The 22,417-nt window shown below is 40.0% G+C and overlaps 2 protein-coding genes across 4 annotated transcripts; one reads left to right on the plus strand and one right to left on the minus strand.

The window, feature by feature from the left end:
• Positions 1–1,692: 1,692 nt before the first annotated feature.
• On the minus strand, positions 1,693–21,772 carry LOC107323578. Of its 3 annotated transcripts, XM_015882838.2 has the most exons (9): positions 21,646–21,758; positions 19,467–19,532; positions 5,959–6,130; positions 5,561–5,704; positions 4,445–4,495; positions 3,319–3,666; positions 2,760–2,837; positions 2,187–2,331; positions 1,693–1,943 (listed from the first exon to the last, which is right to left on the minus strand). In XM_015882838.2, exons 4-9 carry the CDS (start codon positions 5,570–5,572, stop codon positions 1,864–1,866), a joined length of 714 nt encoding a protein of 237 aa, XP_015738324.1. In that variant the 5' UTR covers positions 5,573–5,704; positions 5,959–6,130; positions 19,467–19,532; positions 21,646–21,758; the 3' UTR covers positions 1,693–1,863. The 3 variants fall into 3 exon arrangements, with proteins under 3 accessions (XP_015738324.1, XP_015738323.1, XP_015738325.1); XM_015882837.1 differs by lacking the exon at positions 19,467–19,532 and having other exon boundaries at positions 21,646–21,772; XM_015882839.2 differs by lacking the exons at positions 5,959–6,130; positions 19,467–19,532 and having other exon boundaries at positions 21,646–21,764.
• On the plus strand, positions 10,529–13,606 carry GKN2 (gastrokine 2). Its single transcript, XM_015882847.2, has 6 exons — positions 10,529–10,667; positions 11,119–11,264; positions 11,777–11,908; positions 12,393–12,503; positions 12,727–12,880; positions 13,367–13,606. The coding sequence occupies exons 1-6, from the start codon at positions 10,529–10,531 to the stop codon at positions 13,453–13,455; spliced, it is 771 nt and encodes a 256-aa protein (XP_015738333.1). The 3' UTR covers positions 13,456–13,606.
• Positions 21,773–22,417: the final 645 nt, after the last annotated feature.

The raw sequence follows: 22,417 nt of genomic DNA on the forward strand, positions 1-22,417 counted from the left end.
TACTCAAGTCACGATTTTGAGACTTTTCCCCATTGGAAAAAAGACATGAGTTCAACTGAATCTTCATATTATGCCTTCTGTGTGATGAGAGAAAAGCAGAGCTGCAGAGGTGGGATCAGGAAAACCAGGGCTCAGATGGCATTGAACTTGTCAAGGGATGTGAAAAATAAAAAGAAGCAGATCTTTAGATATGTGTTCAGAAGAGACAGGCAAGGGATAGTGTAGCCCCTCTACAAATGAGGAGGGAGAACTGACTTGTTGCCTGACCCACCTGGTGGCCTTCTATGGAGCAATGGTGTTGATGGACAAAGGGAAGGCAACTGATGTCATCTACCTGGACTTATACAAGGCCTTTGACATTGTCCATACTGCATTCTTATCTCTAAATAGCAGCAATATGGATTTGAAGGCTAAACTGTTAGGTGGATAAAGAGTTGGTTGGATGGTCACAGCCAGAGGGTTGTGGTCAATGGACCTATGTCCAAATGGAGGGGGTGGCAAGTGGTGTCCCCCATGGGGTTCATCTTGGGACCGGTACTATTGCAGTCTCATGTTTCAGTGTGTAATAATACACTAATTGGAACCTATGTGCATTAGTTTAAGTGGCATAGGAAGAAGCTGGACCTTGCTGCTCATGTTCTGTGCTCTCTGTTTGAAATTTTGACCTTAACTGGAGGCAGTATTGGAGCAGCACTGCCCCTTGTTGGGTGCATCATCTGTCACAGGGGCTAGAAGGCCCCTCGAAAGACATTTCCCAGTGACAAGCAATTGGATAAGTCCAGTGTCTGTTTTATCTCAGGGAAAATGAAGGGCAAAGCTGGAAAAGGAAAATAAACCCTCAGGAAGTCTATTAGGAGCTTTGTTTGAATACTGCAGCCACATGGTTGCTTTTGTTTGGAGGTGCTAAAATTTTGGGGTAAAGGCAGCCAAGCTTTGGTTTTTATTTCATTTTACATTTTGCTGAGCAAAAAGGCTGCTGTATCTTTGACTTAAAGTAACCTCTGACTTCTATGAAACATAAAGCATCTCATAGGTTAACTCCTTCCAAAATTCCAGCAAAAGAGCATCTGAGAAAGGAGTGGAGGTGAAGATCTGTTATCCTCCAGTCAGCTCCAATCACTGGATTAATCCTTTCAGATCCATGGAAGAAATGAGTTCCAGCCATTTTGTCTTAGTTTTGGCATAGCTACAACTCAACTCTATAATGTCCATCTGTCCTTTTGTTTGATTAGGGTGTTTGATTTGTTTTTATTTTTTTATTTCCTGTGTTAAATGTTGGTGAAACAGTGGTAAATAATAGCTATATTCAACTACAAACTGCGTTTCACTTAATGATTCTGTTACTGAAAGCTCGATTCCTGCATTTGCATTTGGCTACAATGCACAGCAGTGCTTATTATTGTTCCTTATAAAACACAGTATGACAGTATTTTAGCAATAAGTTGAAATTAAAAGAATTCATAAATATGCTTGTTTTTATGCAGATGGACTTCTTTCTGTTATGGTTATGCAGGGGGTAACACCACGTTATTTTAGCAGTGATGGAAGTTTTCTTCATGTCAAATCTCATTGGGAAATACTACAAGATCAGATTTAGATGCCAAAAACTGAAACCTTTAGGGATTACAGTTTAGCAACTTGGCTTTGGTGCTGCTTCTGCTTTTTAAAAGGGTCAAGAAAAACACAGACCAGTGGAGGCTGATGATGCATTTTAATGAAAGAAAATATGGTCCACAAAGAGCAGAAGAGAAGGCAGATACATGATTGACACTGTGATCGAGATAAGATCATCAAGGAAAAAAGGCTTCTTCATGGGTACACAGATCTGTTTATTTTCTTCCTCAAAATTTCATCAGGAGAAGTTTATAAATTGCAGTAAATGAACTTCATATTGTTGAACATATTTGTGATGCATGAGGCATCATCCTCTGAGAAGTTTGATCCTATAAGAAAAGAGAAAATCTGATTAAATTTGAATTAAGGAAACAGAAGAACAACGTAGGTGACACTTTTCTATAATTACGTTTCACCACCAGAAATGATGAACTCAGCAAAATCCCAATTTAAAAATTGAGTTGCATCTTTCTAGATGTATGCTACAAGCAACTGCGAGTGCAATCGCCTTAGGCAGAAGTCTTATTAATGCTCATTTTGGCATGCAAAATGCTGGTTACCATTATACTCACCAGGAGATGGGTAAGCAAAGTAAGTGGGAACTCCTTTGCACAGCCTTTGAATGCGTGGTCCATATGGGTACAGGTTTAGGAGTCTGTCATTTGAGATCACGTAACGATGCTCTATGGGTGGAAGGAACCCAGAGGAACTAGCTCCCTAGTATCAAAGACATAAAGCCAGAATACAGCATTTAGGACAATAAAATAAAATTGGAAGCCCAAATCCATGTTTTCATAATACAGGAGCTTTCAACTTCAATTTATTTAACTTGGTGCAGCTTTTGAGGTATTTAGAGCAACTCAGCCCTACTGAGAAGCTTCACTTTAGGAAACTCTTCTCATTTATACTGATATGGAATAATAAAGTCAGAGAGCCATGAAGGCTGGAGAAGTCTGCAAAGGTCATCTTGTCCAACCATCCACCCAACCCTGCCATGGAATCATAGAATCATTATGGTAGGAAAAGACCTCTAAGATCATCAAATCCAATTGTCCACCCATCCCCATGGTGCCTAAAAAACCATTCCCCAGAAGTGATCATTCCCAGTTGGTTAACTTTCTCAGCACTTTCATTCACCAGCATACCTCAAATCCATTAAATCCTGTGCCAGCTTTGCTTATGATGCAGGTGTTTTTTCCCAGTACCTTGGTTGCCATGAAGCCCTATTTAAAAACAAACAAACAAACAAAAAAACCAACAAAGTTAAAACCAACAGAAAGACTATTAAAAAACAACAAGCAAACAAAAACCCACACAATCAAAGGTTTTATATAGTACGGTTAATCATAGGGAAGGAAAATGTTCATCAATTATATTGCCTAGGTAAATGATGGTGGTTAATGATGGTCTCTGACAAAAGGTAAAATAAATTGCCTTAATTGGTAATGTCACGTGTATGTGGTGTTATATTATTTAGGCCACGTGAAATTCAGAACATCACAAATTATAGAATGGTTAAATGAGATTTGGTTGGTTTTCCCCAACAGATTGTCTTGGACTGCTTGTTCTTACATCAACCATCTCACAGCTTAATCAAGAAGAGACCAACCAAGTAACACCAGTGTCTACCCTTTATCAGCTTGCACTGTGACCTTTCGCAGTAGAAGCCAAAAAGTTACTTGAGCCACGGGGGCAGCCACTTACAGTCCTGGCATCCCAGACGGTTTTCCAGTTACCAGTGTGCACAGGTGGCCTGATGGCAAACCCATGGGTACCGACTAAACGATAGCGTGGATGACGGGGTCGATTTTCATGGTGGACTCTAGTGAGGAATAAATAGTGTGGATGTTCGCCAGCGGGTGGATGGCGTGGACTTTCATCACGGAGTGGTGGGTGTGGAACTTCAAAATGGGGTGGATTTTCAGCATGGATTGAAATGTGTGGACTTTCGCCAAGGGGTGGATGGCGTGGACCTTCTTCATGGGGTGGAAGGCGTGGACCTTCTTCATGGGGTGGAAGGTGTGGACGTTCACCGCTGGCCCTCCCGTGGTTCTGGTTGTTGAAAAAAGATTAAAGATATCAAGGATTTAGGTTTGGAGATTCCCAGAGGTGTTTCACATTCTTGTTCTGGTAACCATACTTTGGAAAATAATTACTCCTAAAGGCCAGAATAAAAAGGAGATAAATTCCAGCCTCAGCTCTGCAAAGGCCTTGGCACTTCTGCACCAGTCTTTACATTCAGACTTTAGCAAGTCCTGTTTTCTATGTACATCTAATGGCATCCACTCTCTGAAGACAGGCAGGCTTTAACATTACTGTTCCAACCCTTCCTCCCTGTCCCCCTTTATAGAGGATCACACAGGGTGGAAAAGTTGGGAAGAAAACATTTAAACACTGGGTGATTTCCTTTATAGTTAAAAGCTAAACTTGATATTCAAAGCTCAACTTGGAAGAAACAAAAAAGAAGTAGGAAAAAGAAAATAGTTCCTTATTGCCCTTCCTTTCCATGAGAGGAATTTGCAATAATTTACCATATTTCACTGTATTTTCCAATCAAATCCTTCATGCTACTGTAGTATGTTCCTAAATACGGAACAGTATTTATGCTAATCTGAAAGTCAGAATTTGTTGATGATTTCATATCTAGCAACTGACATTTTCTCCTGATCCATCTACCACTTTGATATTTTCTCCAGTGTAATAAAAGGCACTTTTGTGCTAAGTGTCAGATTTCAGAACATACCTTCATTTTCAGGAGTATATTTTTCAGTTGCCACAGCTAAAACCCATCAGCTCTTATGGAAGCAGTGCATCAGGGCGCTATACTTACCTCCTCGGCAAGGGCTGGAGCCAGGAGAACTCCAAGGAGACCAAACAATATCTGAAATGAACAATACTTTAACATATGCCCAACTTGCATCAAGTTATTTGCTGCCTTAAAACAAGCTTTACTTCTTGCTTAACTTCATGCTCAGCATTTTCCTGGAGTTTATCTGATGAGTACATAAATATGCAGATAAATCAGATAATCGGTTCGTATATTGCTCTTAACTTTACAATTATATTTTGTTCAGGTTAAAAAGTTCATTTAACACAGTGGATTTTTTAAAATATATCCAGCCTCGGCTCCGTACACTCTTGGAAAAAGCTGTGAAGTATTTCTTCTTAAGAGTGAGCTTTTTGCTGAGCTTTCTGATTTTCAGAGCAAGCATCCTTGTGTACCCATTGCAAAGGGTTGGAATATGAGTGTGCAGCACAGCTGTGTCCTTGGAACACAGCAGAAATGGGACTTGAAAGTCCTCATAACAGTTCTCATCCATCCAAATACAAAGCTGAGGAGGGTAGGCAGTTTATTTCTGTACAAAAAGTAAATACCTCGGTAACAATAACCATTGTGGACAATTGTTGTCTTGCAGATGAGCCCTCAAATACTGAACCCATCACAAATCTCATAGATTTCAAAAGAGAATTTTTAACAGTAAGATCCAAGTGTAACTCAGAGTTTTTAACATTTTGGAAGCTATTCTGCAGCAGTTTCAGATCGCTGTGAATAGCACTGCCCTTTGCACTCTCATACATGCACTTGAGTCCCTGCAGCTCACAGTTCTTCTCTTATGCTCTCGACAGACAGCTGTAAATTAACTTCATATAACTCAGTAAGATCACTGACTTGCATCTAAGAGTTACAAATGAGACAATATTGCCCTTCCTAGATTTTACGTGTGCATCTCACCCTTGAAACAGAGCACTTGTTTGGCTAAGCTTATGGAATGAGGTCACTGCCAAAAACAAAATTTCACCCATGAAGTCACAACCCATTTGGCCTTTTTGCTCTGTAAACCCGACATAATTCAGTGATAGTTCTATAGGTGCCAAGAAAGACTCAAAATAATTTAAAAACTCTCAAACAGAAGCAGTTTTATGAGAAAGTGATATATGTACTCACAGGGAACTTCATTTTGATGGTAGATGAGGCAGGTTCTGCTGGTAATTGATGTGTACTCTTACTTCTTATAGAGTAATATCCCAAAGTAAAATGGGTTTACCTTCTTGGCAGGTGTCCTCTGTTCACAGAATCATGACGAGTTTCCTGTGGAAGCAGTCTGATAAGAGTAGGCTTTTGATACAAACCTAATCAAATTCACTACATATAGAAAGATTAAAGAATTCTTGTAATGGTAAGATGAAAGAATCCAACTGTTGCTTCTAAAAGGAGGGAAAAATAATAAATCAGAACCAGAAAATGGATACCTAACAAAATTTGTAGTTGTACTTTGTGTGCTGAAGAACTCAGCCTAATTTTTTTATTCTTAGCTCATAACATATTAAAAATAGCAATATTACCATCTCTGTTGTTAAAAGTTGTTAATTGGTAACCGCGGGAATGATGAGGTTGAATCTATATAATAGAAATTATTGAGTCCTTTTCTTGCCTTCTGTCCTGAACTCTTTAGCGCTGTTTTGTCCCCGAGGATCTGCTTTCTATCCTTGAGATCTGGCCTCTGCGTCTTCACCTCTGCACAAAAGTATTAATTAATTACTAATTACAAAAATACTGATCACAGAATAAAAGTCTATTCAAGAATGGGACCATCAGCTTGAAATTATAATATATGAGTAAGGTGGGAGCAATAACAACAGGCATTTTATACCAATTCCTATGTAGAAAGTTGATTTGGAATGGACCTTTGAAGATCATCTATAAGGTCATCATACCTACATGTCCCCAGATGATCTGGATTTGTTTCTTAGCTCTGCTCGTTAAAGAAGAAGCAGTTTAAAAGGTGCTCATTTAACTACTTGAAAAGCACTTCTTTAACAGCAGCTCTATCAGTACATCAGTTCTGCACCTTGCAGTAGTTAGCATGGGTTGGCACGCTGTTTCCTTTGCACTTCTGGAATGGCATGATGGGAATTCTGATATGAGCTAATGTCTCTGAACTAAATTATCCAATGCTGTCTGTTGCTGACTAATTGCAATTGAAAAGGTTGGGGAATCTGACTTTAATTAAGATGAGGCCTAATTCTCATTTATACCAGTGTATCCATTTGCTTAGTAATGGATGTCTTCTTGAACTGCTGCACTGTGGGTGAAAGAACTGCTTTTTCCTCAGTTTTTCACCCATTTTGCAATTTGCATGAGGTGTACAGTGCACTGAATGAAAGTAACACATTACTAAGCACAAGGATTTCCTTCTTCCAGTTGATCTGATTTGTGGATGCTGAACAGAGACCTGCATGTTCTTAGCCTCAAAGATCCAAAATATACAGGAGTTTATTCTGAATGTCACAAAATCCTCTCATAGGAAATTTAATTCTTCACTTGTTCCCAAGAAATGCTTTGAGAAGCTGAACTCTGTAATGCTTGTCCCCATGGTGTCATTACTAATGAGTTGGAACACTGTTTGGTCCATTCGTTCTAATAGCCATCGCCAGTTTGGCCATTATGATGATGCATCACACTTGGAAGCCTGAATCTCCAAATCTTCCATCAGCTTTTGATTACTGAAGCACTTTGCATGGCTAACACACCATTAGAGCATTTGAAATTAATAATCGCTGATGGAACTAATTACAGTATTAGAAGCCAGGAATAAGGGCAGGGAGAGGATGCATTTACAGTATGAGATCTTGTTCTTTTTCCAACACAAGCTTTCTGTATCTCTCTGTCTGATTTTAAAGCTCTGATCAAAGCAATCTTTGCTTCTGTACTAAGTTCTCGTACTACTGTGCAGCAAACTCCCATGGCTGAAGACTGTTTAACCTTAGACTTACACTTTCATGTGAAGGGTTTTCTTTCATACCTTATTGTATAAAATAATAAAAACTACAGAAATTATTGGTGGATTTACTTGTTTTTTTAACTACTGAATGTGACAAATTCTGCTTGTCCCATCCACAGACAACATGGATTTTTCTAGACTATGTCACCCCATTTTGATCCCATGTCTGGCGTGCCCAGCTGTATGCAAACATAAGCATAGAGAATTTTGTTGCTCTTTGAGGCGTTGCTTCATTCTTTACTTTCCTCCCACTACCTACTCACTCCCTGATAAAGCAAATATTTATCAAAAGAACATGAAAAAAAGCATTAGTCACCAAGAAAGATTGTTTTGATAGTATTATTTCCACATTAACTTGATTAAATCTCTCTCCCTTGTATGTTGAAATTCCTGTTTGATTATCAGACATGAACCGAAGTTATACAAGTATTCTTTTCATATGATAGTCAAGGTTTGTTTGTTGAAACGATTTTTACTGGATGGTGGTGTCAAATAATGTGTCAGATTCTTCTTGTAGCTTTCATGACACAGACTTGGAGTGATTCTGTAACTTAATAATATTTTACTGAATTAAATTAGAATGTGTTTTAAAATACTTGGCCTTATGAAGTGAGCTGAGAAATTAGTTTCTTACAATAATATACATTTCTGTGCTGTAGGATTACATTCCTTTTTCTGAATAAGTTTCTCTGTGCTGAAAGAACCAATCTGACTGCAAGAGTAACAGCTGACTGCATAGAATCATTAAGAATCATAGAATCATTAGGGTCGGAAAAACTTCTAAGATCATCTACTCCAACCATTCTACGATTCTATGATAATTTCAGATATTTTACTGGGATTTCAAGTTACAGACATGAGCCAGCTAGAAGTATGTTCTCCCTTGCAATGAGGTTAATTAGTCAAATGGTTTTTTAGAAAGAAACCTTTTATTTTTGGCCTCATCTGGATGGATCAGCAGAATTCACCTCTTTCAACATATGTTGGAAATCTTGAGAACAAGGCCACTGTTGTACGTCTCCTTCACTAAATACTGCTGATTAACCCATACTCACGTGTGGCTTAAGAGACCAGAAGCTCATGCTTCAATGCCATGGTAGTTTCTCAAAAGAAACTAACATATAAAGACATAATGAATGCTGGAAATTTTATTTAACATTGGCTGTAAAACTTTTAAAGCTTTTCATTTGGGCTTGTTCATGAATCCTGCTGTGAAAGGTTGTAATCTTGCAAGCAAATAACCATTTGAAAAGAAGGGGCAGGACCAGCTTTCAACAGGAGGGCAACTTCAATCTAATCTAATTGAAACTAATCTAACCATGCTTGTCACAATTTCATGCGTGTTTGTATTTATGTTCTGATATATTGCTTAGCAGCACAGCTTTGTTATGCTGGAGATAACATTGTCCATGTAGGGTTGTGTGGTGTAAGGCAAATGCATGCAATTTACTTTTATATTGAGTCTTGTTTGTAGGCCTGGATGACCTCTTTCACCTTTTCTTCAGTTGATTAATGACTGTTCAATATCTTCACTAATGACATGGATGATGGTACAGTTCTAGGCCTCACAGTACAAGAGAGACCTGGATGTACTGAAGATATTCCAGTGTAGGGCCACAAAGATGCTGAAGGGCATGGAGCATCTCTCATATGAAATAGCTGGCAGTGTTTAGCCTAGAAATTAGAAGGCTTAATGGACAGTTCAACAAAGTATATAAATACTTAAATGGAGGATGCAAAGAAGGCAGAATGAGGCTCCTTCCCGTTGTGCTAAGTGCCCAGACAAGAGACAAATAGCACAACCTGGAAAACAAAAGGTCTCATCTAAGCATTAGAAAGCACCTCTGTGCTCTGTGGGTTGCAGTGAGCTGGCACAGGCTGCCCAGAGATGTGCTGGAGTCTCCTTGTTGGAAATCTTTAAAGCCAAATGGATGTGATCCTGGGCACCAGCTCTGGTGACCCTGCTGGAGCAGGTGGATGAAAGCAGATGGCCTGCAAAGATCCCTTCCAGTCTCAACCATTCTCTGGTTCTGTAACTAAGATGGCAGCAATTTGCTGGCTCTTGAGCTGGATTCTCATTTTGTGAGAAAGGAATAGGACTTAGTTATGACATTTAAGTTACAAGTGATTGGTCAAGGTATGCGCAATGAATGATGTGGAGTTATAGGACAAGAAGTAATGGACTTCTTGTCCATTAAGTAATAGCCTGAGAGAGGTTCAGGTTGAATATTGGGAAAATTTCCTCTCAGAAAGAGTGGTTGGGCCCTGGAACAGATTACCCAAGAAGGTGATGGAGTCACCATTCCTGGAGATCTTTAAGAAAAGGTTATATGTGTTACTGAGTGACATAGTGTAGAGCGGTCACAAGCATGGGTTGATAGCTGGACTGGATGATCTTCCAACCTTAATGATTCCATAATTCTATGAGATGAGGAGCTCAGGCAAGATCATAATCACAGGAGAATACTCATGGAGATGTCCCATGGTCATTGACTTTTGACTTGAGATGCAGCTGTAACTTTAAAGGAGGAATCTCCATCCTGCTTCTCTTGTGGTCATATGTGAACCACTCTGAAATTTCATGTTACTCCTTGTTGTATTGAGGAGAAAATCAGTAAACCAAATTGTGCCTGTGAAGCACAATTGTTACTCCTGACCATGTCACTAATTTCATTGCATTTGGTACATACAGTGGTGTCTGATCAAAAATGAGCAATGTTTTTTGTTAGAAAATATCATGCATATACTAGATGGAAGAAATGGCTGAAAAGTTGGTCTGTTCAGTAGCTGACACGTAAGCGTGAGTGGTGGTGGAATTTTTTTCCCTGGATTTCTCTGAAGTCTATCAGGCTTTTAGGAGTTGTTTTTCAGAAGACAAAATGCATATTGTATGAATGAATAGCAGAGTTGTTCTTGATGTCCTTTTGTTCTAGACAATATCCTGTTAAATATTAAAAAAAAATGGAGTAGAAGGAGTGGAAATTCCACTGAAGTTTAAACCAGTAAACAATATCTATTTGGGGAGTGATTAATTACACAAAAGCTGATGTATTGACTGCTTTTAACATATCGAGATCTGGTTATCTATGCCAGCCCAAAATTTCAGATATGAGATACCCTGGCATGTAAATATGGACTTGTTGTGGTCAATGAACAGTTCTGTCAAGTGTTTCCCACACCTACTGGATGATATAAAAGTTGAAGGTCTCTGGAGTTTTCTTGAGTTCCTACCCTCCACAGCCTCTTGTTGCAAGAAAAATGAAGGCAATTGTAAGTATATACATTTTTTTCCCCCCAATTTATATTAAAAATTGCTCGTTTTAAAATTAAAATGTAGAGAAGAAGATGTCCTGAGCAGTGGTGAAGTAGTGGGACTAATAGCGTCTATGTACTTGGGTTTTTTGGGGGGTTCTTCATTGGGAAAGCTCCCTGAAGTCAGTGAGAACATTATTTCAGTAGATGATGTAGAACCTGATCACAGTTCATAAGGGGGATCTAATTATGCTTAAATAATTCTAATTGTGGAGACAAATTAAGAAGTAACCTATCATATAAATTTGAAGGATGCAAATAATGCCACAGTTGTTCTGCATTTTTACTATTAGAAGCAGAAGAAAGCTAATATCAGTAATATTACAATGCAGAACGTGATTGCTTTAAACTAACACACACTTGTGGATTGGGTAGCATTTCAAAGTGCCAGTATAGCTGCTGACTTCAGTTTATGAGCTGAATTTTTTGTCTCACCTTGTCCATTGGTATGGCACTACCTGGTGTTTCTATTGGGTGAAATGCTCATTCCTCTTATTACAGGCTGCAATTCTTCTTTTGCTGGGAGTCACCTGGACTCAAACTTCTGCCTTGGAGGTAAGTAAACTGGCAAGCCTATTGGTGCATGTACTTTAAAATGCATTAGACTGATGGGAAGGGAGGAATGTAATAGGAAGAACAGAAGAAACTAAAACGATGCTTATTGCCGAGCACAGAATAGGTAGCTTTAACCAAAGATGTCAAAAAGTCAAAGAGGCAGCTCTGCACAGCTGTATAATAGCAAGAAATACAGGCAACATAGGTCCCCTTGGCTCAGCCTAAAGTTGGAAGACTCTTGCAGCCTTCTCTGCTGCCATGTACAGTAAGTGGGATGCCCCACATAATTCTCCTTGGGCTGTGGTGTGGGTTTGTCCCCTCCCCTCTCACTATGACTCAACCTCTATCACAATTAGTCCCCACCTTGAATGCCTCCTGAGATTCCTAGAGAGTTGTTAAAGGATTTCAAGTTTATATGAAGTAGTCATGTCTGTTGGCATGTATTCTTGGTTTATATTGTGCCTTTAATAGTGCAAACCAAATGAACAATGGTTTTATGCTTTCTACCCAAGAGTTATCTCCTGCCGGCACCTAACAATGAGTATGTCACCGGCTCTATGACCATTGACAACAAGAAGAACTATGCTGATGTCCATGTCCGATCTGGCATGTACTCCTCTGACACCATTTTTGACTACCAGCACGTAAGTAAATCTAAGAATCTGCCTAGAATCTAACAGTCACTATGAAGATGTTTGTAAATTCAGATAAATTACATTGGTGTATTTTCATTATGAATTGCCCTGAAATACAGTTTCTTTGAAGACTTCTCTTCTGCAATTTCTTTGTCACACGTATGATGGTGTATTTATATGAGACTTGTGATGACATGGTGGTCATTTGTGAAAGTGAGAAGAATGTCACTGACCTCAGTGCAAGAGAGTCAAGAAATGGCTGCCATCACTTTTGTATTGGAAGTGGGGCAGAAATCCATGGGAAAAGAGCACTCAAAGCTTACAGACAGACATTAAAGTCTCTCTAATGCAAATGAGAAGTCATTCTACAATAGCCATTGTAACCTCCATATGTTTCTTCTAGATGGCCCTAAAGAGGAGGGTGAATCAACACACATTAGTGGTAACTGTTTTTAGTGAATTCCTTTTGATTTTATTTCATTTCTTATCACAGGGATATATTGCAACAAGGCTGTTTGCACGACATGCTTGCTTCATCATGAAGATCGATGAAGCTTCCATCCCTGAGCTGCAAGAGATTGGACGTCAGGCTTTTGAGAGACAGGTGATTTTGTAGAGAAATTCATTCTATATGCCAAAAAAAGTCTACTGTGTGCAAGCTACAGGGCACTAAGAAGAGCTGTTGTTCTTAGGAGTGTCTTCTAGTGGTTAGCAATGGTGGAACAGATCTGACAAAACAGAACTTCAAGGAAACATCATACAGAATATGTACCTCAGCCACATGAAACCGAATTTACATTAGTAATGACGTATTCTTTTCTCTTTAGACTATGAAGAAAATCTATTCTCCAAGAGTTATGTGGGTGCAGTTTCAGTCTGGAGATGCCATGTTTGGGAGCCTCAGAGAGTGGATTCGCTATGGTAGACCCATTGAGCAGCTCTGCAAGGGTCTGCCTCTCTACAAGCTTACAAAGAGTGCACGTAAGTAGGAAAAAGGAAACACTGTCCTTTAAAACTAAATCCATCTGGCAGCTTTGAGAGGCAGGGATGTATTGTCCCATTTTAAAGAGGAGGAGTAAACTGCCTGGCAAAATTGGGAGAATAAGGCTCCAGAATGCTTGGGAAAATCTAGTAAAGCATGTTTTCCCATCTGGTACTGCTGTTCCAAAGTGGTTTGTCTAGTGTCACAGAGGACTCAGTTGTATCTAATGGTATGGTGGTGCCACAGTTCTACCTGTTGCATACTGTGACTGGAAATGAGGAGCCCAAAGGTGATTTAAAGCCATACAAATGTTTCCCTTCTCTGTGTTACACCATACAGATTTTCTATGGTGTCCACTGAGACCAGCAGGACACTTGAACAAGGCCGTGATTGGGGATTGTATTTATGTATTTAATGGACTTTTCCTTAGTGGGCACAGTAATCTTGTCACTGAAAATATCTTTGTTTCCTTCTTTTTGTTTTAGCACTCACTAATAACAACAGCTGTGCCAGAGCAGGAATTCCATCCATTTTGGGCATTAATATCTGTGAAAGACTCAGAGAGAACAACTGATCTGGACAGCCCTTCTACATGGAAATGGCTCATTTCTCTATGTGCTTCTCCAATGGTACACATGTTCTTAAACTGGAAGAAAACAAAATCAATTTACCTGTCCTAAGCTTTGAAAGCAACAAACATATGCTCTACAAATAAAGATACTTTAGTAATTGAAATGCTTTGTCTCCTTTCCTTATTCAAAAGTGGAACAGAAGTAAACTATGACTTACTAGAGGTTTTCCTCCAGAAAAGTTGTGTTGTGCATTTGTACACACCTAGTCTGTGACATGACATAGGCAATGGTTCGTGCTAATGGAGAAAAAGAATGGGTTTTCTATTGAAGAACTTTCCATTGGCACCAGCACCCATAGTCTTCAGGGGCTGACTCACATGTGTTTGCTAGTGGGAAGGAGAGAGGGACTGAGGAAACAAATGGATAGAAAAAGGGAGGGAGTAAATATATGTTATCAATTGTCAATGGAATGCTTCATAATATTTTTAATTGGATTTGATTTAAACGTTATTGCTAGAGAAGCATCTGAAACAAAGCCCAAGGGAGGTGTTCCAGCACTGTGGAGAAGTGGTACTGAGGGACATGGTTCCATGGTTCTGTGATATCTCTGGAGCTGATTAAAATACAAGACAAGGCAACACTGGTGATGCCTGTGTGCTTTTCCTGTGAATCTCAGCAAATGGTTGAGATTACATGTGTGCTTGGTGTGTATTTTGGGGTGAAAGGCTGAATATCTGTAGTTTATTGAAGCCCTGTAGCCAAATGGCAAGGTATCCCTTTGGAGTTGAACTGTTGCCTTGATATTACTGATGAGAAAGTGAAAGACAACCTATCCTGTGCAATTTAGACCTTGAATGCAATCCTACTGGCACCACTAAAATATCATCAATTTCCAAGATCATACGAGAAATGGCTGCAGAGCAAAGGAAACTCATTCAGAGTTTGGTAATTGTAACCGCTGGACAAATAGAAATGTACACCCACTACTGAAGGAAAAAAAGGACCTATGTATGAGAATAAAACGTTGATACTATATCTTTTTGATACTGTAGTTGGCCAGTGCTGTTTCCTGCTGGCTGTGCCACCATTTGCCATATGTTCTGTGTACCCATTTTATACTATAATCAGTCTGTTTTCACAGCTTTACAAGGTGATGGATGTTACTGCCAGAGTACAGCAAAAGACAAAGTGAGTAAAAAGCACCAACAAGAGGTGAAGTGTCACTGGAGATATATATGGTCCATTGGTTGCTTTAAGGTGCTGTAGTTTGAAGCTGTCTTCAATCTTTAAACAGGCAGAGAAGTTCTGAAGTGAATGTGTAATGTGATGGAAAATTAAAACTTCCACTTAAATTAAGCATATATTCTACGTATTATGCAGCATCTGCTATCACACAGCTTGTTAGATATGGGTCATTTACTGGTAAGAATCCTTTAATATTGTGAATTCTGAGACCTCCATCTGGAATGGATGGAAAATTCCCACTGCTTTCCATGAAAGGAACTCACAGAGCACAGAACCCATTGAAGTTCCTAAGTGGAGAACAGCCAGCAACCACTCTCAGAAACAATGGGAGAGAATTACGTTCACAGTCAATAAAGGAGAGTGCTACTGCCAAAGGTTAATGGGCAGAGTTGATTGTGCACGAGGCTGATTAGCCTTAAGCATAAGATAAATAACTGGAAAACAATGCTGAGATTTGGCATATCTGCATGAGGGCATGTGAAGGGCTCTGGTGATCCCACCAGGACTAGAACCCATGATCTACCATGAAAATGAGGAAGGGAGACAGTGTACAAGCTTAGATGCTAATGAGATTTTGGTAGGAGACTAGAAAAGAAGAGTATGGTGGAAGGAACCTAAAGAAGACTACTGTGATTCTTACCATCTTAAAAGTTATCAAATCTATTCAAGAGCTTTCCATCCAAGTAATATGCATTCTGGAGATCTGGCTAGCTTTACATATAGTCCCTTTCTATATAAGGTGTAGAATACACGTAGAAGTAAATGCATTGGGAGTATGCCTGGGTGAGTGTGAGTCTGCACACGCACGCACATTGTCAGCATTCATGTGTTAAAACAGCATTTATCCTAGGCTGAAATATAATAATGATCCTGATTATTCACGTCCAGCTTTTTAAAAGCCAAAAAAAGTTTTCAAAAGCATGCCTGGAATCCAAGCAATGGTATCATCGGATGCACACTGACAGGCAGCTAAAATACGTGAAGCATTTGGGGATGGCAGAATTAGCACACATTCCAGTCACATCCCCACGTCTGCTGCAATTAACCTTTCTTGATCCTTTATATCAGTGGGCAGGAAGCATCTCTGGTTCCTCACTGCCAAGGACACCAGTTTATCTGGTCACCTGCGCTGCACATTGTGGCCTTTTTAACACTGAACTCAATAGAGAACTTCCACATTGTAAGTAGTGCACAAGACTACTTCCCAAGGTCAATCTGTGGCCATTTTAAAATCAGAGATTAACCCAGAAACTCCTACTCGTGTGAGCAATGAGTCCCTTTCAGCTTGGGACAGTCTATGATTCTATATATGAGAAAATACCTTCCATTTTGCATCAAGGAACAAAGTGGAATAGCAACACCAGCAAATTTTGCTTTATAGAACTGAATTCTCTTGAAGTCATACAGGCTGAAGAATTAAGCCCATTACTTGAAACAAGAATTTTGCTGTCTGGGCCAGCAAGCCAAGGATATGCATCTGATTGCCCTCATTTTCCTGAGTCTTCCTACCCTTTTAGTACTAACAATGCATGGTAGTGGGGAAAAAAAGCCCTCCACAAAGCAACACAGCAAGATCCATATGCTAAAATAAAAGAGGAGTTGTCACACTAAAGATAATGCATATGCACAGCATCAAGGTGCCTGATTTTACATACTCAGATCTTAAATTATTGGCCAAAGTGGAGGTGAGCTTGGTTTTGCAAGGTTTTGCATTTCATTTAAGGAAATATCTTGGCTAGTGGGCCATAGCAGATACTCCAAGGCATGTAGCCCAATCCTGATGGTCCACACTTGCTTTCTTCTTGAGATAACAGCTGAATGTGATTTTGGTTGGCCACTAGATGGCAAATTGTTACAGCAATCTTAATTGTTATGCTTTTTTTGTTTGTATTTCAGTGGAAGTCCAGGGTTGTTATTGAGACCCTGATCTGACTGGGCTATTGAAAACAATAATGAGTTGGAAATCACAGCACAGAAATAAAATAAAAATGAATTCCTATCTCATAATATTAGTTATTAATTCTTTTTAATATCTGTATGCATATTCCTTTTTTTAATAAAGCACTACAGCTGCAGGAGGTTCATTAATCAGATTTCAAATCGTTATAGAAACACAAGTAGTAAAGGTTGACACCATTTAAATTGAATCCTTCCTGTTTCAGAAAAGGAAGGCAGCAACAAATGAAAGATTAATCACACCAACAGCATCCTGACCGTGACCACAGGTAAGGAGGGAAGCCCCAGAACTCCCACATCCTCTATATTCCCCTTGCTTGTTGGATAGAAGCCATTGCTTGTTGGATAGAGAAGCAGGTGTATCATACAAATACACTGACCTAATGGTGGTAGCCACCAACCTTTGCATCCCACGCATAGGAAGAAGGGGCTGTTTTCACATAAGGACACTCCCTGATTGAGAAATTTGCCCCGAGAGCTCCGGGAGGTGTCTGATAGTGTCACATTAAGTGGTATCCCTGGGTGCAATGCACTGAGAGCTGAGCCAGAGCACTCTGCCACTCATTCCTGATAAGCAGAGCCCTTTAACACCAGGGACTGCGAGGGGCTTGTTCCATGCTCTCAATGAGATAAGCTGCCATCCGCGCTTCACAAGACACTCCTATCTGCCAAGGCACTCTGAGAAAAACTGGGAGATGTGCAGTCCAAGCTGCAATCTTAAATGTGAGGGAGGAAACACCAGAAACATGGTAGAAAAGACAAAATCTGGTATTCAATTGAATGAGAAATACAAGTGAGAGAGTTGGCTTTGTAAGAGCCATTTCATGCTGAGATATCAGCCAACAGCATGAAAATATTCCAGCTCTGCCTCGTAGTCAGGTTGTTAATTTAATCATTTTCGAGCTATTAATCAAAGTTGTCACCAAAACAGAGTTTTGTCCTGGAGTTTTGCTTCTGTCAGTGTCACTGAGGGTTGCCCAAAGTTTAACAGCCACGTGAATCCAAAACTCCACCAAATAACTGGATGAAGGAATTTCAACAATGTGAAATTAAAACTTTCTCTTGACCCTTTTCTATTAAGCTGCACTGTTAAGTGTGATAAGAAAGCAGCAGAGGCAAAAGTCCTGCTATTCAATAATAATTCAATTAACATGCCTGTTAATTAGCATTACAATATACTTTCATTGTGAAGATCTCAGATAGAAAACAAATCCATTAATTTCTTGAGATGCCTCCCATCTCTTAAGGAATATAAGCCAATGTTGAGCATAGTGCTGCTGGAAATAGTCAAATTCATGTAACTTTGATCACTCATGTTAATATGTTTTGAGAAAAGATTAAAATAAAATACTGAAATGTGCAGAACCAGAATTAAACACGAAGAATTCCCAAGTTACACTGGGAAATTAATGCTTTTCCAGACATAAGGAGCTTGGACAACAAGGCCATGTGCTCGCAGTGAATGTGACTGACAGGACACTGACAAGAAAGCAATGTCCAGCTATTTTCAGTCATCTTTCTGTTTCAGTGGCTGAGGCTTTGTGCTGAAGAATCTCTGCTTATCACTGTTTATCGTCCCACCGCATGGCCAATGACCCATGGCTGAGAGCAGGTTGCAGTAGTGCACAGGGATGGACTCCTCCTCTCCTCTTACTCTCCTCTCCTCTCCTCTCCTCTCCTCTCCTCTCCTCTCTCTCTCCTCTCCTCTCCTCTCCTCTTCCTCTCCTCCTCTCCTCTCTCTCCTCTCTCCTTCCTCTCCTCTCCTCTCCTCTCCTCTCCTCTCCTCTCCTTCCTCTCCTCTCCTCTCCTCTCCTCTCCTCTCCTCTCTTTTCTTCTCTTCTATTTTCTTTCTATTCTTATTCCTATTCTTCTCTTCTTCTTCCCTTCCCTTCTCTTCCCTTTTGCCCTCCCTCTTTCCTTCCCTTTTCCCTTCCCTTTTCTAACATTCCAGTTTTAACGTATTGCCACACTTTTCTCTCCCCACTCTTTCCTTAAGTTCTATCTTTTCAACTTCCAGTGCCATCTGAAATCAGAACAAAGCACTGCTGGGAACTGCCCATTTATGGAGAGGAAATCCAGAGCAGCCATGAACCGAGGCATACAGCAATGACTTGGGCAGATGCAGGAATGGAAACTAATTTTAGTTATTCCATTGCAAGCTCATCACACTGTCAGTGTCACACTCTTCTTTATCTCCCATATCACGTCCAACAGTTGCCTCATGCCACAGCTATCTCCTGACAGAAACCATTGTGGGGCATATTTGTAACAATTTCGTGGCTGTATTTTGGAAAATTTCAGATCACATGTTGGGATGATTGCTAGAGCTCATTAGTTTGCATCACTCTCCTACTTCCCCCAAATGGCATTCTTGTCTAATGGTGTCTTGATTAGAGAGAGGCTCTGAATCTCAAACCCAGCCTTTATACAGGTTTTGGAAGAGGCTGAAGATTTGCCGCATAGGAATTCTGACCATTCTGAACAAGATATCTCACTGTTGGCTCAGTATGAATGCTGAGATTTGATCAAAAGTGCTGTGACAGAGATATGTTATACCTCTTAACATGGTGCAGTGGAAAAATACACGTTTTTTTTTTTAGGTCTGTCTCTGTTTTTAAGGGCTGAAAAACGTCACCAAAGACACTCTTGATTTTCCATTAAAACATACCTTTTTCTCCTTTTTACTAATGATGAATTACTTGTGGACAAAAGCAGTCATGGCTGAGAATGAGAACTCTCTGTGTCATATAGAAGACATTCTCAGGCTTGACACTTATTTTCTCAAAGATTTCAGCAAATAAACAAAGGTTACCTTGTGCTATAGTGCAGATCTCTTGCAGGAACGGTAGAGAGCCCAGTGTTTGTTCTGTTTCTTTGTCTTTAAAAAATGGGTTTTAAAGTCTTATTAGAATTTAAAGTAAGCATTACTGAACCCAAATCCACCTGACTGAGTTTACTCATGGAGAAATCACACATGGGTAATTAACTGGAAAGCTTTCTGTTTGTTCTCTGGGAAACCATTTCCATCACAAAAGCCCATGTGAGCAAATGTTAATCACTCTCTCCTGGAAAAAATCCCACATCCCAATGCTATCTGCCTGCATTGGTTGGAGCAGGTGTGCTTCCATATTGAAAATCAGCTGAAGGAATGGCAAAGATGCTCTGAAAGCACTTCACATTCTTTCTCCTCACTTCCTCTTTCCCAGAGGAGCATCACACCCTTTCACTCATGGTAGACTGTCGACCTTGGCACTTCGTAGAGCCCTGCTTCAATTTCTGGCCTTTCAGCACCAACCTTGCTTCACACATTCCTGCTCAAACCCGTGCTCTTCTGCTGCCTCTTGACAGAAGAAGCCGTGGAAGCATTGGCTCGGAGGAAGTTGCATGGTACCCAAGATTAGAGGCTATTTTGGAGCCCTGCAATCTTCAGGACTGACCCTTTCGACAGCTGAACTGTTCCCAAGAGTTGCTGCATAGCCTTGGCCATGTCAGCCGCACTTGTGGTCCTGCCCAAACTGCTCAGACCACTCTCTGTGCTCAGGGCTGATGTTCCCCTTCGGTTCTCACCATGGCATAGGAATGAACTGTGTCTAATCCTCCACCAGAATCCAGTTCCAACAGGAAGAGCAATACATGAGTAAAACCTGAAAGGAGGTTGTAGTAAGATGGGTGTAGACTTCTTTTCCCAAGTTTCTAGCAATCAGAAAAGAAGTAATGGCCTTAAGCTGCAGCAGGGAAGATTCAGGTTGGGTATTAGACTAAACTTCTTTGCCCAAAGAGCAATGATGCATTGGCACAGGCTGCCCAGGAAGATGATAGAATCACTGTCCCTGGAGATGTTATATTGCAGAACTGTGGAGATGTGGCACTGAGTGACATGGTTAGTGGGCACAGTAGGGATCTGTTGGGGTTGGACTTCAAGATCTTAGTGTTTTTTTCTAACCTTAATAATTCTATGACTCCAAATGGTGCCCTACATGTGCAGAGTGCTGTTCTTGATGCTGTAGGGATCATTGCTGAGGCTTATGTTTTCATTAGCTGCATTTTCCCATGTGCAAGTGCAAGTTCAGTGGGGAAATGAACATAAATTTCCTAGGAATAAGGACCAAGAAACCTTTCAATAACGCTGTCTGCCTGATGAGCCATTTACTCTTAATAATATAGGATCATCACAGATTCACAGAAAATGTCTGGACTTATCAGGGATTAGAGAGGTCAGCAGCCCAACCTCTGCTCCAAGGCAGCATCAGCATTGCTTATGTCACTGCTGGAGCAGTTAAAGTAATGCTGGTTGGTTTTGTCACCCACTAAACCAAAGATACACCACAGTTTTAAACTGTAGGAAAATGGAGTAAACCTTGAAAAACCGTTCTGGCTCTGGAACTGTTCATCAGGATTAACAGAAGAGAGAGGAGAAGTTGACTCCATGAGTAATTAATGGTTTAGTAGACATGGTGGTGATGGGTTGGTGGATGTGGTAATGATGGGTTGATGATTAAACTAGATGATCTTACGGATCTTTTCCAACCTTAATGTTTCTGTGATTCTAATGGCCAGGTACAATCCTGAACCTCACCAGTGTGAGAGAGCTAAAAAACATCAGTGGTACAAATAAACAAAAACTGCTTTTAAATGCAAAGCTTTCAGCCCTAAACTTCTTAAGAATCAAGCCATGCAACGCTATAGATCCCAGTGCCTACAGGCTCTGAAAGGCATATCTCTGCATGCTTTTGCCTTTGCATTCAAGCTGTTATTCATGCTTGTCTCAGGAGAAAAAACAGATATGAACAAGCATTACGGATAAGGCTCTAAGTGCTGAGAAGATGCAGCACCTGTTCCCTTTCAAAAAGCAGTAGCTCTTACAGCATGTTTACACTCTTCATGGAAAAAATAAATGCATTTATGTACAGAAGCCACTTCTGAAAATAATATTTAAACATACAAAAGACCTCTTGAAACCATTTCTATAGGTATTACAGCAAATTTACTACCTGATCGTTTGCTGATGAGAAGTCAGCTGGAAGATCTTCCTTTACAGGAGCCAGTAATTGTGCTGCAGAAAAGAGTGAGGACTGTGCACCCTTACTCTTTTCTCACAGTTTTCATAGTTAATTTCCCTTCCCGTGACCATAGGACCTTGGCTCAGCATAGTCAGGTGATGAATCACAAGCAAGAAGATTGTGTTTTTCTTATTAGGTTAACACAAGTGACCTCAGCTCCAGAATTTCCCTAAATTTTTTTCTGAACTTAGCTCCAGAAAACCACGATGTTCAGAGATGAGTCTTTGATAAGGAGAATTTATAGATAAGCTTGTACAGATAACCATGAAATCCACACTGACATAAAAATCTATTTTCCCAAGCTCAAATATCTCCTTCCAGTGTAGTGCAGTAGTAATCTTGATAAATTTTTCTGCTTTTCTTATAAAATTCCCATATTTATAAGGGGAAAAGTTGAATGAAACAATGTTAAAAGCCATGTTGATGCCTGTGACGTCAATAGCATGTGCGATTTTCACAGAGATACTGATTGAGCATCAATCTAATTATGTCAACTGGAGCTGTGGCTGCTTGTGAGAGTGATAGGTCTTGAAGAAGAAAGATGTGATGGATATTGAAGAAGACATCAAGTATCTGTAAAGGAAAAAGTTGCAGAGATGAGGCAACAGATCACTGGATTTGCTTAGCCACAGTGGAAAAGAAGGGTTTGGAAAAATCAGCAGATCAGTTTAGATTTGCTCTTTGGATAAAGCTTTTAGTGTTT

This window comes from Coturnix japonica, chromosome 22 (genome assembly GCF_001577835.2).
Source record: "Coturnix japonica isolate 7356 chromosome 22, Coturnix japonica 2.1, whole genome shotgun sequence".
NCBI classification, from domain to species: Eukaryota; Metazoa; Chordata; class Aves; order Galliformes; family Phasianidae; genus Coturnix; species Coturnix japonica.

What these genes read in the sequence shown, in the direction of transcription:
- LOC107323578 (XM_015882837.1), bottom strand. An exon ending in CAGGATTTAATGGATTTGAG is followed by an intron (nt 2,332 to 2,759) that starts GTATGCTGGTGA and finishes CTTTGATACTAG; the next exon opens with GGAGCTAGTTCCTCTGGGTT. An exon ending in CTTTGCTTACCCATCTCCTG is followed by an intron (nt 1,944 to 2,186) that starts GTGAGTATAATG and finishes CTTTTCTTATAG; the next exon opens with GATCAAACTTCTCAGAGGAT.
- GKN2 (XM_015882847.2), top strand. Translation starts at nt 10,529, where the DNA reads ATGGACTTGTTGTGGTCAATGAACAGTTCTGTCAAGTGTTTCCCACAC. An exon ending in CAAGAAAAATGAAGGCAATT is followed by an intron (nt 10,668 to 11,118) that starts GTAAGTATATAC and finishes TGCTGACTTCAG; the next exon opens with TTTATGAGCTGAATTTTTTG. An exon ending in CAAGCTTACAAAGAGTGCAC is followed by an intron (nt 12,881 to 13,366) that starts GTAAGTAGGAAA and finishes TTTTTGTTTTAG; the next exon opens with CACTCACTAATAACAACAGC.